The 19,332-nt window shown below is 48.9% G+C and overlaps 2 protein-coding genes across 2 annotated transcripts; one reads left to right on the forward strand and one right to left on the reverse strand.

The window, feature by feature from the left end:
- The first annotated feature begins 72 nt into the window (after nucleotides 1-72).
- Nucleotides 73-10,213, forward strand: LOC107214353 (NF-kappa-B inhibitor delta). The gene is made up of 7 exons (XM_033519711.1): nucleotides 73-1,163; nucleotides 2,229-2,375; nucleotides 4,390-4,441; nucleotides 4,918-5,084; nucleotides 5,421-5,537; nucleotides 8,063-8,227; nucleotides 8,436-10,213. The coding sequence occupies exons 1-7, from the start codon at nucleotides 1,119-1,121 to the stop codon at nucleotides 8,505-8,507; spliced, it is 765 nt and encodes a 254-aa protein (XP_033375602.1). The 5' UTR covers nucleotides 73-1,118; the 3' UTR covers nucleotides 8,508-10,213.
- A 2,755-nt stretch (nucleotides 10,214-12,968) lies between these two features.
- Nucleotides 12,969-17,404, reverse strand: COLCA2 (colorectal cancer associated 2; the record flags this gene model as incomplete). Its single annotated transcript, XM_033519712.1, has 4 exons — nucleotides 12,969-13,605; nucleotides 14,024-14,247; nucleotides 15,620-15,683; nucleotides 17,234-17,404. Coding segments are annotated over 4 exons (792 nt in total), but the record flags the coding sequence as incomplete, so codon positions are not given.
- Between the last annotated feature and the right edge of the window lie 1,928 nt (nucleotides 17,405-19,332).

The following is a 19,332-nucleotide window of genomic DNA, read 5'->3' on the forward strand; positions in this document are numbered from 1 at the left end:
ATCCACAAACATTGGTTTAGCAATCAATTAGTTCAATAATATATGTACAGGCTAGAACCAGAGATAGCTGTCAGACTTTGTGCTAATTTTACATGTTAAGCAGACTAAGAAGGAATTCCATGATCCAGCTGTGGCTTGGAGGCATTTCCTGCAGCAGTCCTTGCTCCTGCAGTTCAGCTTCAATCATTGTTACCCTTTCCTGGCACCCTTGGGGATGTGTGGGTGTGCAGCCACAGCTAATGCTGAGCTTGACTGAAAATCAGATTAGCCAGAAAATTGTATTTCCACTTCCTGAAATTGCAAGGGGTGGCTCTGGGGTACAAAACTACCCGAGGAGAGAAACAACTGCCCACCACCTCCTGCTTGAAAAGAATCAAGTATTTCTGTCTGGAGCAGAATGAAGCCAGGGGTTGGTGTGACTGTGTGTGGGGTGGTCTCCTCCTGGTTTCCTTCAAGTAGGACCTGGGGGAATGGAAGTGGCTCCAGCCAGAGCCAGATGACCAAAGTGAAGCAGAGAAGTGTTTTCCTCATCACTAAGGGCCACCAGCCACTTCCATGGACTGTGACAACTCTTTGTCTTATGCAAAATATAAGGACTGGGTCTCACTCACCAGGAGTTTTGACAAAAATTAGAGTTTAACAGGTTGATACATTACAAATATATCAATTAGGGAATGGTTGTTACCCCAGATGGTGAGATGTCACCAACACACCCAGAGCTGTATCATCCCAAAAAGCGATTTATACATACAATTCCCCAAACTGGGAATTGTGGAGGACTTTGACACCTCCCAGTGGCGAATCTCAGCTGCAAGAAGGTGCAGAAGTGGGAAGGAGGCAGCATGGCAAAGCTCAGGAGTGCTGAGGGCTTGGACACTGCAGCTGTTTGAGGTAGGAAGCCCTTCCCGTGGGAATGGGAGCTTTTGGGGCTCATGGCATGGATTTGTGGAACTCTGGGTGTAAAACCCCAAAAGTGACAGTGCTACCCTGTAAAACTGTTTTCTCCCAGCGTGCTCTGTGGTCCATCAGTGATCGGTGTCTTTATTTACTGTCTTAGAATTCTGCATATTTATGCAGCTAAAGGCCTGAGGGCCCACACGCTGGCAGCCGCAGAGCGCATGAAACCCCTGAGGAGACTCGATGCCAAGGAACACAGAGGAAAGGTAAAAAGGGGCTATTTTCTCCTTCAGACAGCGGGGTTTGGGATGGGAACAGGCTTGGTGTGACTGACAGCAAGATACCCTAAAAAAACCAACTCTGCCCCTCTGCTCCTGCAAGGAAGGCTTGGCACTGATAGGCCTTACTTGGGGGCAGGGCTGTAAAATCCAGAGGCATGGTCATAAATTAAGTGGGATGAGAATGATGCCATTCTTTTTTCAGCCCATGATTCATGGAGTGATGTGGGAAAACACTGGTCTGGCAAATTATTTGTGTGTTTGCAGCAGTCTCCGAGGCTGAAGGTTTTATGGCCAACTGATTTGTTCTGTACCTGAAGCAATCAGGGTTTAAAAAATGCTGGGTTTGCGTTGCCCTCCAAATTAAGGGCTGAGAAACATCAGAGGGAGTCCAGCAAGAGCTGGGAAAAGTCCCCATCTCATGGTGCCATGTGGGATTCCAAACCATCCTGTGAGCTGTGCTCATGCCTGGCACAACCCTTGGGATTTCAGCCAGCACTTTCCCCACTCATTGTTTTACACCAGCAGCTGCTGATGCCTTAGGATTTTAGCTTTTATATTTTTCCTATATTTATGAAAATATAAATTTGTATTTCTAATAGAAATATATATTTATAATCCTGCAATTCTTTAGTGTATAACTCTAAAGCTCCATGGCCTGTCAGCTACTGTTCTCCCATTTTATTCACACAAAACAATTTCTCTCCAGGCCTGAAATTGAAGGACACCTCACAGTCTCAAGCCCTGAAAAGTATAAACAAAAGTGACTTGGTGAGGGGGGGAGCAAACTGGAGGTAAATTACTTCATTACCTGAAGCTGTAATTGGAGGATTAACCCCTGATATGTAAATGGACCACACTTAAAATTGTCTGAAAAACCCTCTGGGAGGCTCCTGACTGCCTAAGGCGTATCTGTTAAAGGCCTTTAATAAATACCCATTTTTATTCTCTTAATCATGTGTAGCCTCTGTTGCAGAAAGTCACTCCAGGGCATCTCTAGACTCTGAGATTTGTCTGAGCTGGCTCTCACAGCTGTCTGTGCTGCTGTTGCAGACTCCCCTGCTGGTGGCTGTCACTGCCAGGCACGCTGCCATTGTCCACGACCTGATCCAGGCAGGAGCAGACGTCAACGCCGTGGACAACAAAGGGCAGTCAGCTTTACACCTTGCTGCCACCTATGGCTATGCCCAAGTGCTCCAGGTAGGAGAAGTTTTATGGTTTTAATTGCTGCCAGTATAAAACCACAATTAAGTGTTGATGGTGGTGTGTCTAAATCAAGGCAAGATCTCAGTGAGAGATGGAGACTGAGGAAAGGCTCAGGAATTGACTTCCCAGGGTGGATTTAATTCCTGTTTTAGGACTGTACTTGCAGCCTGCTGTTACAGAGGGAAATTCTTTAGTGGCTCTATGGGGGGAAAGAAATTATTTCTGCAGATCACAGCTCTAAATGTTCTGGTGGCAGTCCCCAGTGTGGTTCAGCATTAGAGGGCGTGAGGTGTGAGGAGAGGGAGCTCCAAAACCAGGGTAAAACCCCCTCCCTGAGGTCACTGTCACAAAAAATTGTGTTCAGACTCAAGCCAGCAGATGAGAGATCAGATGTGACCCTGCAGACAGGGACAGCCTTCAAAATGAGGCACATTTTTTCAGATTTTCCTTCAAAGCCTGGCTTACACGAGCAAATCTTTGCTTCCCTGTTGCTTCATGGATTTCTCTGCAGACAGGGGCTGAACCTAAGCTCTGTGCCAGCCCTGAACAGCAAATTAACACTTTCAAACAGGCTCTGTGGGAATTTTGGGAAGAGATTCCACAGCAGGGATTAGCACTCTGTGAGTCTTAAATGCTTCACTATTGGCCAGAAAATGAAACTAATAAAAAAACCCGTCTTGAGCCATGTCAGGGCCGAGCACAGGCAGAGTTTGGTGGCTCTGCTGAGTTCCTTGGGGACAGGGCTGAGGTGCCAGGGGTGCCTGTGTGCTGGCACCACGTCCAGCATTCGTTAGCTGTGCCCACACGTGCCCAGGGCTGAGCCCTGAGCGGGCAGTTAATGTGTAACACAGCCAGTTCTCTGGAAAACAGGTGTTTCCTTAAGTAGGAAAAAAAGGGGTTTAATCCAGATGATGCCAACAAAGCCTCTCAGAGTGCCTTGTGGTGGTTTGGATTGCAGGGTTCCTTTGTTTGGTTTTTTCTTTTGTGTGTTTTTTGTTTTGTTTTGTTTTGTTTTGTTTTGTTTTGTTTTTCCTTGACATAAAAAGGGAATACAGGCAGAGACTCGCTCCTCGATGTGGTCAAAGCCATGAAAGGCTTTATGGTTTATTTGTTTATTTTATTAGGTTGTTTTTTTTTTCTAATGGATTAACTATCTAATCTCTATTAAGCACCTCAAAGCTAGCTGTCAATATTTGATCTGTACATAATTTATTTTTTTTTATAAGAAGATAAGTCAAGCCCTAACCGTTCTGTGTGATCTTTCAGTGGGAGGATTCTGTCCTAAGCCTTGTCTGACTTGACACAGATGAGTCACTGCAAAAATTCTCAGCCATTAATGTGAACAGCTTGCTTTATTCAATCAAAATAAATAAATTCTCTGTAATAATATAGACAAGGAGCTACTAAACTCCATTGTGTTAAATCTGTAGTTTTCTTGTATTAAAGAGTTTTAAAGTTTTGATTCTCTGCTAAATCCAAGAAATTCTCATCTCCAGATCACAATTCCTGGTGTTTCTGTACCCTCATTGCCACAAGCTGAGGGTTTAACTTCACACACTGCTGTGCACTGAAAACAAAAAGTAAATAATTCCAGCCTGAGAATTGTCAGTGTTGGCAAACTTTTAGGCCTGTCAAGGAAAGATTTTAATTTCTCCTTGTCAAGGATCACTCAGAGTAATCATGTACTGGTGTTACTGGTGTCTTTGCCTAATCCAGGGTGAAAGTGAGGAGTTTGGCACTCCTGAGCTGGGGACAGTGACTGAATTTTACTGTTCTGAACTGAGACTCTCAAAGGATGATTAGATGGGAGTTAGGAATGTGATCACCTTGAATGTCCCTGTTGGGAGCATTCACAGCACTGGAATCTAGTTTCAAATAATGGATTCATTTGTAGTTAAATTGTCATTATCTGATGCTGTTTCATTTTTCATTTTGTTAGTTTTGGCTGATTTTTGGCTTGCACAGTGTTCTTATGAACTAAAATTCTACATTTCTCTGTTGCCTCCAGGTTATCTTGTCCCTGGGTTTCCCTCTGGATTTGGAAATGAAGGATTTTGAAGGTAAATACTCTTGCAGAAGTGGTGTGAAGGTTTGTATTAGATATTTCATTGCCAGATGCTCATTGGTTTTTGGGGTTGTGCTGGGAGGACAGAGCAGGCTCAGAAAATACCTGGGGGAGAGAGAGTTGTGTCTGTGCACTCAAATGCTACAAAATTCAAAGGTGCTGATGGCTCAGAGGGAATTCAATTGGAACTAAAAACATGCTGGAATGCCCCAAAAAACGTCCATAGAGCCTGAGAAGAAACCTGAAAGGCTTGTGCCTCAACAACATCTGCCCAGATTGAATAAATGATTGAATAAATGATTGAATGACTGATTGAATGACTGATTGAATGACTGATTGAATAAATGATTGAATAAATGATTGATTGAATGACTGACTGAATGAATGCTCTCTGTGCCAGCCCTGCCTCCTCCCTGCACATCAGTATTTTCCTGGTGCTGTCCTCACCTCCATCCCACATTTCTTTTCCAGGCCATACCCCTCTCCACTGCGCTGTCCTGGCCCACAACACCCTGCTGAGGGATCAGGGCAGCCAGGCACTGACAGAGGAGCAGCACAGGGAGCTCCAGCAGCAGAGCAGGGAGCTGGAATCCTGCATCCATCTCCTGGTGCAGACCGGAGCCTCCATATACAGCCGGGTGAGGATGGGCTCGGTTATCCCTGGGTTTCTCTGGGAAATCTCCCCCATTTGGTGCTCAAAACACAGAACTGGGGAAGGAATGAGCTGCTGGCACAAGGGCCAAACCTTTTCTTCTTCCAAGGGGCTGCTGGCAGGGTGAGGTGGCAGTTTTGGAGCTCCTGAAGCAGACCCTGGACACTCAGAGGGTCACTGGAGGGAGGGAGATGCTCCCCATCAGCTGCACATCTGGTCTGAGTTTCCTCTGATGAGTTTATGGGATATCTCCAGCTTGTCCTGCAAAACATTTCTTATTTGGCTTGGTTTTTTTATATTCTTTTTCTCTGTTTTTAAATAGGATGTGAAAAGCAACAAGACAGTTCTTCATTACACAGTCCAGGATGGGAACATTTCCCTGCTCAGGTACTTCCTGGAGCTGAACGCTTTCAAGTCCAAGGATTTTGTCAACAACAAGGTAATTTTTGTCAACAACAGATTTTTTTTACAGAGAGAATAAGCAAAAGTTGTGAATCTGAACTTCTTTTCAACCCCACACTGCATTTTCCAGTAAATTCACCAGGAAAGCTTGGCTTAACCTCTGTCATGAAAAGCAGAGCCCTCTCCCAGCAGGAGATGACAGAATGAGGAGATAAGCAGGGAGGAGGGAGAACATGGGACGTGGTTGCTTGAGGAGGAACATGAACTTTAGATTAGGCTGAGGATTGGGAAAACAGCCCTGCAGTGATGCAAGGTTTGACAGCAGCATAACACTGAGAGGTGGCACTTTAGGGCAGCCAGGTATCGATTCATCTCTGCTGTCAAATGTGGCATCACAGGAAGGACAAAGTTCCTGTTTCTGTCAAGGGACGTGGGGATTCTTTCTGCCTTAAATGTTATTTGCAGATTTTCTGGCACAACCATCCCTAGATTGGGTAAAGCAAGCTGGGAACCTCCCCAGTGCTGGCCCACACCTCACCCCAGAGCAGATCTTGAGCAGTGATCATCTCACACAGGCAGTTTCCTCCCAAACCCAGATCCTGATGTTCCTGGCAGCCTCGGCTGAGCCATCACTGTCCCCCCAGCCAGAGCTTTGGCTCTGGACAGGCTGCCCCTCTCAGCAGGGCTAAGGGGGTGATTCTGGGTGCTTTCCCACTCTGTCCTTCTTTGAGGAAGGGAACAAGGCTGGGGGACCCCTGTTTTCATTTCAGCAGCTGCAGCCTCAGACTTTCTTGTGCTCCCCAGAGTTTGTGTCCCTCAGGAAGGAACTGAATTTGTCAACTCCTTTGCTCACCGAGGCAGACAAAAGGAAGCTTCACTTTTTTCACCAGAAGTGAAATCCCTCCAGAATTCGGTTGGACTGGAGAAAACATATTTTGGGTCATGTGTGTGGGTAATGGCGCTGAGATGGTGTTTTTCTGCCCAGTGAAGGGCTTTTCACTGCATTCTTTCTGTATCTTTAAAGACCCTTCAGGCAGGTGGGAGCCTGTCCATGGAGTCTCTGTTGTCTCTTGATCACAGTCCTGGGAGAGCTTCCTCCCGTGATAGGATCACTTGGAGTCTTCAGCCTTGTTGCTGAGCTGTCTGGGACAGGGAGAAATCCTGGCTTTTTTAGCTCTTTGAAGTGTGAAGAGGACAAGGAAACAGCCACGTTTAGGTTTCCCTGGCTCACCCACTGCTTGTGCTTCTCTCAATCCAAATCTGTTTCCATGGCGTTTTCAAAATGAGAAAAACATTGAAGCCTTGGAGGTGTTTTTCATCTGGAGGATTCCTGGAGCCCACTTTGCCTCAAATAAGACCCATTAAAGTCAGCCTGAGGCTTCAAGGTCAGGCCTTGTCAGATTGCCTCATTATCTTAGCCCATGCCTGGATTTGGAAGCTCTCAAGTGCAGATCTTTGCATTTTAACAAGAAATCCTGTAAAGAGGTTGTAACCATCCCTTGACTTTCTGGGATAATAAATTTGACAAGGATCTGCTTGTTCAGGGTTTGTAAAACATGTCTTGTCTAAGAAAAAACATTAAAATTCTGCCATTTTATTTTCTGCTTCATCTCTCCCTGATGTCTCAGTGGTTAACAGGACCCGAAAATCACATTTTTCATTTAACATTTTAACAACTGCAATATTAATACAGGCTGCAATTTGTGTCCAACCATTCCAATGTCATGACAAACCCATGATTGTTTCTGAGAGAAAAAAAACAAGCAGCTGCCTCAATGAGCCTCTTGCAGACTAAAAATACCTCGCCTTGTGCATTTGTTTATCAGCTTTTTCTCATTTACAACCGTTACCAGTCATACCTGACCAGACAGGGCACAGATTTCTACACGGTCTGGTGGCACCAGAGCTTCTGCAGCACCTTTCATCCATGCCTGGCTTCACAGCCAGCTCTGTCCTTCCTGTGCAAATCCTGTCTCTGGAGCCAATCCATGCTTGACCTCGGGAATTTCTGCATCTTCCTGGCTCTTGGAAGTGTTGGAAAAGGGGGCAGTGAGGATGTGTGGAGCACAAATGTGTGGTGGGCATGATGTGTTTGGTGCCTATAATGCAGTTTAATGTTTCCCAGTTAAATATCTCCATGGCTGTTACAGCCTTCTCTTTTCCCAGTAGCTCCCCAGCTCTCTGGTGTGTGATTTAGGGGGTGATTTCAGAGCAGTTTTAAGGGGGATTTCAGAGCAATCCTACATCAGGCTATGATTTAGGGGGGATTTCAGCAACCAGGGAAAGTTTCTGCTTCAGGGCTATTTATCACCTACACCCAAAGCATCAAAGCCCCCCCAGTTTGGGGTGCTCTAGCAAATCAGAAATATCTGAATCCACAAACCTTCTGCCTGGGAAAAACAGAGCAGAGATCCTCCCTCACCTCCTGATGACAAATCCCACGAGGATTCTCCTCTCATTTCACGTCTCCATTTCTAGGATGATTCTGGGGAGATGGCACAGCTCACCAGGAGATTTATCTGTGTTTTTTACTCCTTTTTTTTCCCCTTCCCCCTGCTTTAGGCCCATGGCAACACAGCCCTGCACATGGCAGCTGCTTTGCCTGGTGACAAGAACCAGAAGGAAATCATCCAGCTGCTCCTGGAGCACGGGGCAGACCCCAGCATCAGGAATTTGGACAATGACCAGCCAATCCACATGGCCCGTCCTGGAAAAGCTGGGGAACAGGTATGGCATCCACCCTGCTGCTCTCCCCTAACGCACCTGCACGCTCCAGGGGTGGCTGGGTTTGATGCTTGCAGGTATAAAAATATTCCTGATATATTTGGATTTTTATTTAGTTGCATGTGGACACGTAAATAGTTGTGTGTGTGTGTCTGTGAGTGTTTTTGGGTGGCTCAGATGGCGCCTCTTGAAATTCCACGTTTTTTGGCAGGCCAGGCATTTGCTGAAGAAAGGGAAAGTCACACCTGCATCCAACTCCTGCCGCAGAAATGCCAGATCCTGACTTCACTGCAATTCATGGAACGGCTTCAACTCCAGCTTCTGCCTTCTATAAAAACTGTGAGGGTGGTTCTGCAGCACATCCCTGCTCCTCCAGGCTTAAACCAGGCTGGGCTGAGAGCGTTTCTCAACCTGTGGCCACGAACAGCATGCCAGACAGCAGAAGATGAGCTTTCAAATGGTTGAAAACTCAATTTTGGTAACAGAGAATGTGAATAAACCTCCAGCAAGGAGGTGAGCAAATCAAATGGCTGCTACATAAATAAGTAAATATTCCAAGTAAGTTCAAAGCACAGCCAAGCTTTGATTTGGTAGCAGCTGAAACCCTTGGAGGTGACAGAGCACAAGGTGACAGTTTGGCTACAAAAGGTTGAGAAATGCTGCTCTGAGGCATCCCCAAACTGTGCCTCTGGCTGGAGCCTGTACAGAGGGACTGCTGCAAATGCTGCAGCCTCTGTGACATGCAGCAACCACTGACCCTGCTGCCCTGGGAATGCAGGATCCTGAGGGGAAGCCTGGATGGAGAACTTGAGTCAGTCCTGGCTGGATTTCACCTGAGGGAATGGACATCCAAACCCAAGAGCCCCACGGGAGGGTCCTGCAAGCTGGAACTGCCCATTCTCAGCACTTTGGGAGGGCTCTGGAGCAGCTCCCCATGGCAATTATCCCCATGTCACCCCAGCCCAAGAGAAGAACCAGGTGCTGTAAGAACAAGGACATGGGGCAGTTTTGTGTGGCTCCTGAGGGGACACCTCCAATGCAATCCGAGTCTCCAGCTCTGGTGGCACAGAGCAGCTCTGGAAGCCCCTCAGGTGTGGAGCTGGGCCCTCACCTGTGTGGCAGACAGAGAATTCCTTTGGGGCTCCGACAGTTTTTCGGGCAGCAAAGCCCCGTTGGTCTGCACAGCGTGGTCAGGGTGCAAGGGCTGAGTGCTCTCCTACTGCCGTTCCCACCTGAGAGGGGTTTAACAGGTTCTTTTTAGCGTTTCTGTGAAATGATTTGTGAATTGCTGTGCAATCAGTGACTCTGCCAGGGCAGGGACTGCAGGTCGGTGCCTGGAGGGATTCAAGGCCATGTTTTTCCTGTCCTCAGGGCTCACTCTGAGATGTATTTTGATGGTTTCTCAGAGTGCCCCGGTGCTGTTCTCCAGCAGGATGAGCAGAGAGATGGAGGGCAGAGCTCTTAAATCACTGCAGCCACTTCCTTGAGCACCCACTGGCTGCCTCAGTGGGATTTCCTGAGGCACTCACAGGCCTGGAGTGTTTAAACAACTGACAGGAACAAAAACTCTTAAGAAATGCAGAGATCTCGATTTTCCAGCCCTCCTCTCTGCTGTTGGGCCATTGCCTCTCACTCAATCCTGCTGACAGAGAAGCAGACGTGTATTTGCATGTGTTTGCATAAATTTTCATGCATCTGAGCACAGGCCAGTAAAAGGCTGTGCTGTCTCACTTGGAAAGATGCTTACAAGGAGGCCTGAATGGAGTGAGAACTGTATCAGTGAGTTAGTACCGAGTGTCAGGCAAAATGATGGATAAAATATCTACTTCTGGAACCTGCCAGCAGCAGAACTGTCACGCTGTGAGCAGCACGTGGCACGTGAAAATGTAAAAAGCTTTTCGCCATCTAGAAATGTCTGTGAGGTGCCTGAAGTCCTTCGGCAGCACGTGGAAAAAAAAAAAATACAGGAGCTTTCTTTCCTGGAGTGGCTTTTTCTCTTTATTATGTCATCTGTTGGGTGTTTCATACACAGCAGTGTCTGGGAGTCTGGAATCATCACCATCTCCAGATTATCAGGGAAAAGATCCTTTTAGGGGAGGAATGTGGCTCCATTAAAGCCTCAGGCTGGCAGCTGGGAGCTGATGGATGAGGTTTGCAGTGGGAAAAGCCCGTGACAGCCCCGGGATTCCTTCTGTCTGTGCTCAGCTTCCCAAAGCTCAGCCAGCAGAGGCCTGCTCTGAAAGCAGCCACAATCCACAAGCTGCTCCTGTTGGCTTTGGACTGGAGCCACCAGACTGTTGGAAGCTGCTGCTTCCCCCTGTGTGTAAAACAATTTCCCTTTTCCCTTTCCCAATTCCTGACCTGGCTGTGAAGAAAATCACTTCTAAAGCTCAAACCTATCCTGAGTGTCTTCTCTGCTGGGGTGAATTTCACAGATTTAAGCAGTTCACAGCTCACCCCTCAATTTTTTATTGCTCTTTCAGGGGCAATGTAACTTCTCTAAGCTCAGCATTGCTGGCAGTGTGTGATATCCCTTTATTTGCACAGTTTATCTCTTCCTACCTGTGGCTTTGGATAAGTTGCTAATAACAAAGGCTCGTTATCACCAAACAAACGTTCTGAAGTGGCACCATAAAAAAGCTGTCAGTCGGTTGGCAAGGGAAACTTTTAGATCAAATTCTCTGGAAGAAAAGCTGAAAATAAGAACCTTTTCTTTTCTCTGTGACTGTGGGTGACTTCTGGAGTTATTCATGGCGTTGTCAGCACGAGATGATCCTCGGGTTTGTGTTCATAAAGGCAGTCAGGGCTTCACCTGGCAGGGACAGCCTTTCAGTAGAGCCAGCTCTCTTTTAGGTATTTCCTTTAACTCCTTTTTATTTTTGGGAGGGATAAAGGAGGGAAATAATACATTTCTCACAGCCAGAAAACACACAATCAACCTTTGAATGGCTCCTCTGTTGTTTTTTTTTTTTTTTCCCTTTCTTGTGTCAACAAGGCCTTGTGTCAACATGCAGCAAGCTTTTACTTGTCCTGAGTGTGTCCCTTGGGGCTGTTGACAGGGAGGTGGGGACAGCATCTCGAACATGTTTCCAGTCTGGCACGGGGGCATTGCAAAACCACTGGAGAAGGAGCAGCAGGGAAAGAGGAAGAGGCTGCAAGGGATGGAAACGGCGCTGCTTATGTGATGGAAGCTGACAAAACCTGGAGGTTTTGGGGTGTAGGAACATTTTTCTGGAAATATCTTTGTGTCCTCCACTGAGGAGGGTTTTTTTTTCGCCTGGATCAGGGCATCAAGGATGGGATTTGGGGTGGTTTCAGTGCTGAGACTGCTATGTGGCTGTGCCCTGCAGTGGGATCAGGGATGGGCACAACCACAGCCCTTGCACAGAGCAGTGCTGGGGAGGAACCACACCACAGTCTATTGATAAGTGTGCAATCTGCCAATAACCTATCAGAATTACACATCCACCTCATCTGGAGGTCAGAGATATCTTGTCAGACTCCAGCACTTGCCCTCCTTGCTGTGCACGCTTAGGCTGCTGCATTAAGACGTGCTAATGAGTGCTCTTAAACCCTTATTTACCATTTTATGGTGCCCTTTTACTCCCTGACAGCATCTCCCTGGCTCTGCTAATCTCAGGCCAACCCTGCCAGACCATGGGGAGGATGTGGGCACCCCATTTCCTCTAGAAGCCTCAAATTTCTTGCCTCAGCCTTATCTCCTGGCTCTTTCTGGTTGCTGATAAGGGGCTTTGACGTGTGCCTCGAGGTGTGCAGGCAGCAGCAGCTGGCACTGGGTGAGCTCTGGGGCAGAATTTCAGCCTTTCAGTGCCCCAAAAATCTCACTCAGGGGATGAAGCAGCTGCCAGCACTACTAAAATTAAACTTGGTGGGGTGTCCCTGCACTGGGGTGCACACCTTTAACTGCTGTAAAGTTACAGCTCTTTATAATTTATATAATAACATATATATTTTTTGCTGTGACCTCATGGATTTATCACTTGGGTCAATGCTGAGATTAATCAGGGGAGAAGGGGAGGTATTATTTGAAGATGACAAAATATTTTTAAAGCATGTGTTGGAATTTAATATGGAGAGATGCTTCTTTCTTTCCAGTCAGAGTGCTCAGCTGAGAAACTGAGTCTGCCTCACCAAGAGAAGGCAAAATCTTAGGAAGGTCTGGGCTTATGCAAGAAACAGGAAATCCTCAGGTATTACAATTTCCCTATTATCTACTTTTTAAAAAAAATAAATCATTTAGCTCCTGTTCAGCTGATTATGCTGAAAACCTTTTATCAACAGCCCAAACTCGACCAAGGGCTGCCAAACTACATCAGCCTCTTGGTGAAATTCTGTCTCCACAGAGAAGCTGGTGCTGAGCAGCAGCCACAGAAGTTTGGCTCTGGGTTTTACCTCTGAGGGGCTGTGGGCTAAAGCCTGGGCTGGTGTGGCAAACAGCAGCTTTCCTTCTCTGCCAGAGCCACTGGGAAATGTCACCAGGGCAGCCAGAGGTGGGGAGCTGCAGATCCAGCTCAGAGCTGGTGCTCAGAGTGCACACACTCTGGGAAAAGCTGGATTAAAAATGGGCTTTGTATCTGCTGGAAAGGGTAAGCAAGACCTTTCTTGAATAGAAAGGCTGCTCAAAATCTCATCCTCACCTCTGTGAGAGCAGGGGAAGCAGCCTGGATCAACAGCAGGAGAGAAAAGCACTCTTTAACACATGAAAAATGAGCAGGCTTCAGCATTTGCACCAAGTGATTTATTCGTATCAAAAAGAGCTGGTCTAATGACAAGTGTTTGATAAGGCAGCTTCAGATTTATTTAAAAAAAAGCAACAATGAAAATAAAAACAGGGAAAAAACCCCACCAAACCACCACAACAACAACAAAACACCCCTGACCCGAGATTAATGTAGTGACAGCATCGTGTAAAAAAACATGTAAGTAGTGAAGAATAAACTGGACTCTGTTAGGCAGCAGAACTTTGCATAGTTCATGGGCAATTTAATCTGCTTTGGATAGAGTGGATGTGTGAAACCACAGTCCCATTAGCTGTAGCAAATGTCACAGCTCCTGTCCCTCCTGAGGAAGTCCTCGGCCAGGGCTGGCAGGAATTCCAGGCAGTCCGTGCTGGGGCAGGGGAAGCAGTGCTGGCCCCTGCTGTCCATGGTCTGGGGGCCGCAGGCTGTGCAGCAGCAGGCTGGGCTGGGGAAGGGGCAGGGGGGGTGGCAGGGCCACTCCTCCACGGGACAGCTGTAGGGTTTGGTGTCCAGAGCTGAGGGTGGGCTGGGGGGCAGCGGGGTCAGGGGGGAGAGCTGAGGGGGAGAGCAGCTGGAGTTCCATGGGCTGGGCAGGTCGGCTGAGCTGGGAGAGCTGGCAGCCTGGAGTTTGAGAGAGAGGGGAAAAGAAAAAGGGAAAAAAATGAGATTTCAGGGAAATGTGGCCAGCAGCCAGAATCTCTCAGCCTTTCTCAGAGGGGTCTGGCTGCCCAGGGAGATCTTGGAGGTCTAAACCCAAAGGCAGTTTCTGTAAGGGATCCCTACAGAAATCCCTAAATCCCTAGCAGGAACTGTGCTGCTATTTGCAGAAAATCTACAGGAACTCTAGAAGAGACATTCCCCATCCTGCAGCCCCTCCCAGTTTATTTGGGGCTCCCCATGGGAAAGCATTCAGAGCCCATGAGCATCCCAGGTTCCTAAAAGCAGCCAGATTCCCACACTGCTGCTGTTCTGCCCCAGGATGTGACTCCCTTTCCCTTTGGGGACACCTGTGGCTGCTCCCCTGGATCCCAAAGCTCACCAGGCCCTGGTTGAAGCAGAGCTGGACTGGCTGGAAGGTGTCTGGGGTGTAGTGTGAGGAGGGCTGCAGGGCACTGAAGGCTGGCTCCGAGGGTGGCTCCTGGAGGCAGGAATCTATCAGCTGCTCCAGGTACCCAGGGCTTTCCTCACAGGAAAGGCAGCTGGAAAACTGCCAGGACGGGCAGCAGCTGGGCACAGGAGGGATGGGTTCTGCTTCAAAAGGTTCTAGGAGAGAAAGGAAAGCAGCCAGCAGCAAATTAATCAGTGTCTGTCTTCACAGAGGGCAGGTGCTGCCCCAGGCCAGGTCTCAGTGCTCTCCTGTGCTCGGTAACCCTGTGAATTTAGACATTAAAACAGGCCCTTCAAGGGCAAGGTGAATTTTGTAGGAAAGCAGAAGCCAGGAGGGAATTGCTCAAAAGCACATGGATAACTCAGGGAATCCAGCCCTCCTCGGCTATAAAGATCTTTAAATGCTGGAAACCCTTCTGCTCCAGGCATTTTGGACAGGGATCCAGCTGGAAATTCCCCTCAGACTCTTGACCCTCTGTCCCCAGAAGATGCCTGGCAGTGATTTCTGCTTCCCAGCCTGGCAGATGTGCCTTTGCACAGGCTACATGTAGCTTGTGCAGCTACACCTGCAGGATAAAGGGCATAACAGGAGGATAATTTGCTTTTTCTCTCCTGCAAACAGCCAGGCAGGAGACAAACTTGTGAGCAGAACAAATGGAGCAAGCCAGGAATGATGTGGCACTGTGACCACGTCCTGTTACTGGCCAAAGGGTGAGTTCCTGGAAAGCTTACAGCAGATCTGGCTTTTCAGAATTATTATCTTTTCACACTGAGTTCAAACATGGTTTAAGCCCTGTCCACGTGAAGGGCACAGGTCTGAAGTGCACATTGCAGGGTCAAAGGTGGCAGTGTTTAGCTGGCTGTGAGGAGTGAGAAACACCCAAAATACATAAAATTATGGAGACTTTCCAGCCTGAAAAGGCTTTGGCATGTCAGCTGTGGCGTGTCTCACGTTTCTTTGTTAACATAAGCAAATGGATTCCCAGCTATCGATGAGTTAACAATTTCCTTGTCCATGCAACGTGTGCATTCACACCTGCCCAGCCTTTCCTCTGTGCTTTGGCTGGGGATAATTGAAGGATCTGTGAGCCCAAAGTGCCCCTCCCCTCACCCCTTCCCCCTTTTCCTTGGATATTCGCAGGCAGGAGGAGGAAACTCTTGGTGGTGTTGAAAATCTGGTATTTCTCTCACTCCTATGGGCGCCGGCAGGAGAGGGGGAAGAGAACAGAACTCAGCCAGGTGCTCCAGGGCACTCTGACCCTCAGTGGCACCCACAGCCCGGGGAAGGTGATGTTATTCCCTAGGGATGAGCACCCCTTCCCGAAGGGGATGCAATTCCTTGGGAAGAATAACCTCTGGGAAGGAGTGCGCTCCTGAGCTCCTCATCTGCATCCCACGGGCTGCTTGCGGGGCTGATTGGCCACACCACGGGTGGTGCCAGCCTCAAACAAGGGCTGCGAATGCTCGGGGCTGTGGGAAAATTTGGGAATGGGGCAGGAAAGGTCGTGTGGATGGGATTTGTACCAACCTGGGTGAGGCGGAGACACAGACTCTGCAAACTGGATGCTGCTGCTGCTGCTGCCCCAGGAAACCTGAGCGAAGAGAAGGGAAAGAGAGGAGCTGTGGCACAGAGCAAGGTGAGTCGAGCAAACTCTTGAAATAAACCTTATTTCCCTCATAGCTGTGGCTGGGGAAACCTCCCCAGCACTGACAGAACATGAGATTAATGTGCATAACACCATTTTTCCAGGTGACAGCGCTGGGAAACAGAGCACCGAGCTGAAGCCCCTGAACCTGAGGGGCTCTTTTTGCTGCATTCCCGATTCTACGGAGCTGACGCTGAAACGAATGCGTGTTAATTTCGGGAGCATGAATTCCACAGTGGAGGGATTCCCAAGGAATTCGTAGGGATGGATATTACTGAGAGTGAGTAATTAATTAAAGACCACTGCAGGTATCCCATCAGACTGGATTGATGCCGTTTGAGAGCCAGCTCTGGCGGTGCTCCTTGGAAAGGGACAGCTTCATTTTTTTAAGGAATGTTGGAAGCTGAAGCAAGACAGATCAACCAGTTCTAGGAACCTGACCTGCTGGAAGGGAGAAATCTACCCCAAAAGCAACAGGAGTTTTGATGCTTGAGGGTAAGATTTTACTCTGCAAGTACAAATACTGTTGGATTTTTTTCCCTCCATTTTAGTTCATACAGCCCTTCCTTCATTCAAGATGCTCTCGAGTGAGCAGCTCATTTCCCTGGCAACAACTTCCTAGCACATCCCGTGCATTTAATTCCTTAAACAGTGGCTCTTCTGGGCTGAGAGTGCCTTTTTCCCCTGGTGCAGATGTGACAAGGCAGACAGAGATGGAGTCCCCAGGCTGAGCTTTTCCCAGCGCCCATCCTGCCAGCCCGAAGCCTCGGGGGTTTTGGGGCAGGCCATACCTTGTGCAGGTCACCGAGGTGACTTCCCTCACTGCCACTTTTCACTTTTTCCTCTGTGGGCACCACAGGGGTTGTGTCAAGTGCTGGTGGGAAGTGAAAACCGGTTCCACGCAGCCCTGGGACACCTGGCTGGGATGAAGAGGCTGCTGCTGGTGGGGAGGAGTGACCCAGTGCTTCCAAAACCTGACAATTCTCTTCACCCAGCCCTCTCTGCCCCTGGCTCCCTGGCTGATTTTTGTGCAATCAGCTGCAACAAGGTGCAGAGGCTGAAATCTGAAAGGTTTCAAGAGCTGCAATGTCATGAACCAGGAAGAAATAATGATTTGCCAAGCTCTTTATGCAAATCCCCGGAGTGGCTGGAGCTGGAGGAATCCTACAAAGGCTGGAAGAGGGAATGAGGGGGAATGTGCATGTGTTTGTGCACACAGAGCTCCATCCCCTCCTCCAGAAGGGATGGGGCTGCCCAGGTGAACCTTCCATCCCAGAGGGAGTGACTTTTTTGGAGCAGCAGCTCTGTTTTCTCCCTGCATTCCTCAGATTCTCACTCCTTAAGGACACTGCTGCAGCTACTCTGGCTGAATGTTCTTTTCCCCCATCCTCACCAGCCGGTTACACTCAGATTTTGGCCCAGAGATTACGGTTTTGGCAAAAAAAAACACATTAAAAGAGAAGGTACAAAGCAAACACCACAATATTTTTACTCACTGCTGAACTGGTGGCTGCTTGTCGTGCTCTCCTCTGCTGCAGCAACTCCTTGACTGTGATCTTCACCCTCACACCTTGGTACACCTTGGGCTTTCCTGGAAGAATTTGTGGAAGAACACTTTGCAAAGAGGGAGAATCTTGGGGCAGACAGCAAATCCAGCAGGTTTTCAGTTAAAGGACATAACATGACTAATTGGTCTCTGTTTCAAATCACACCCACAGCCCCCTTTAACACCTTCTATTGCAGCTTGGGACAAGCAGACACTCATGAAAATCTTGCTGTTGATAATATTTAATAACCACATTTTTTTTTTCTTCTCTATCTCCTTCTCCTCCCTGCCCCCCTTCCAGCTTTCCCAATACCAAGCTCCAGCCTGCCCAATACCAAGCTCCATCTGGTGCTGCTGTTGGATTCATTTAAATTCCTGACATATTTGCCTCTCTCAGGACCTGAAAATAAATGTGGGAAGTGCTTCATCTGGCAGATGAAGCCCAGGAATAAAACAATGGCAATATGTGGGTGGTTATTCAGAGAACTAAACAAAACACCAATAAAACGACTGCTTTCTTGCAAAGCCTACATTATCTCTTTATTCTACTCGTGTACAAGCCCTATTTATTTCAAACAAGAATTTAGGGTGTGTTTAATCTAGCCAAAACCAATGAGTCACTACCTGATGAGGGATTTTTAGGACAGGAAATGATAAAGAATTTACTTCTTCTGAAAAACCACTTTCACTTGTTGCACTCATGGTAAAACACTCAGATCCTCTGGCAGTTGTTTCTGTCCTAACTTTCTGCTGGTGTTTTAATCCAAATCACACAATAAAAGGAAACACACCCAGACTGGCCTCTGCACTCAAAAAATGCCAGAGCAGGGAGCAGACAGCCCTGAAGGAGGCACCAAAAATAAACTCCCAGCAGGGGAAGAGCAGTGCCAGAGCTAAACCCGGCCTTCCAGTGCCACCTCTGGACAGGGAACACCTTCTCCAAGGCAGCTGCACAGTGCCAGGAGCTCCTGGCACAAAAACAACGCTGGCTTTGCAGGTTCTGCCCACACAGCCAGGGAATCCTGCACTGCAGGCACTGTCCTCTTCTGCTGTGACCTCTGCCAGCCCTCCTTGTGCCCCCGTGGTGTTCTGGGTGGGGACAAGCTGTGACAGGTCCCTCCAGAGAGGTGACAGGGCTGAGCTGGGCTCAGCTGGGGATTATTCATCTCACGTTTTGGTGTTTTGTTTCTGTTCCATAAACTAAAGATGGGGAAAATGAGGGGAGGGAAGGGTGGGATTTAAGGAGAACATGCCGGTTACCAGACCCTGCGGCCAGGGAGGGCTCTGAGGTAGCAGCCCCTTCTAGCAGGGTCAAGGATGGGATGGTGAGGGTGGGCAGGGAGCAGAGTGATGGCTCTGGGCTCAGGGTGACAGGGCTGGCAAGGGTGGGCACAGGGTGGCCAGGGCAGGTGGGCAATCAGGAGCAGGGTGACAAGGACAGGCAGGGCTGGGGTTGGGGTCGAGGAGCAGGGTGGTGAGGGTGGGCTGGGGGGCAAGGGCAGGGTGCTGGGATCCAGGGGCAGAGTGATGGTGCTGAGGGTGGGCTGGGAGTAGGGTGACAGGGACAGGGGGTGGACTCGGGGTCGGGGAGTGGGGTTGGGATTCAGGAGCAGCATGGCCAGGGGCAGAGTGTGCGGGGAGGGCACCCAGAGATGTGGGAAGAGCACCCCAGAGATGCAGAGAGGGCACCCAGAGGTGCGGGGTGGGCACGGAGGTGCAGGGAGGGCACACAGAGATGCAGAGAGGGCACACAGAGATGCAGAGAGGGCACACAGAGATGCAGAGAGGGCACCCGGAGGTGCGGGGAGGGCACGGAGGTGCAGAGAGGGCACCCAGAGATGTGGGAAGGGCACCCAGAGGTGCGGGGAGGGCACCCGGAGCTGCGGGGTCCCCTGTCACCCCCCGGGCGGGGGTCGCAGCACATCCAGCCCGGCGGGAGCGCCGCTCGGTGCCCGCGGAGCCCCGTGCCGAGCCGGGCAGCAGCCGATCCTTCCCTGCCTCCTCCCTCCCTCCTCCCCGCCCTCCCCGCTCCCTCCTGCCTTGGCAGGC

The sequence above is a fragment of the Parus major genome, chromosome 24 (assembly GCF_001522545.3).
Source record: "Parus major isolate Abel chromosome 24, Parus_major1.1, whole genome shotgun sequence".
NCBI lineage: Eukaryota > Metazoa > Chordata > Aves > Passeriformes > Paridae > Parus > Parus major.

What these genes read in the sequence shown, in the direction of transcription:
- LOC107214353 (XM_033519711.1), top strand. Translation starts at nt 1,119, where the DNA reads ATGAAACCCCTGAGGAGACTCGATGCCAAGGAACACAGAGGAAAG. An exon ending in CCAAGGAACACAGAGGAAAG is followed by an intron (nt 1,164 to 2,228) that starts GTAAAAAGGGGC and finishes CTGCTGTTGCAG; the next exon opens with ACTCCCCTGCTGGTGGCTGT. An exon ending in GGAAATGAAGGATTTTGAAG is followed by an intron (nt 4,442 to 4,917) that starts GTAAATACTCTT and finishes TTTCTTTTCCAG; the next exon opens with GCCATACCCCTCTCCACTGC.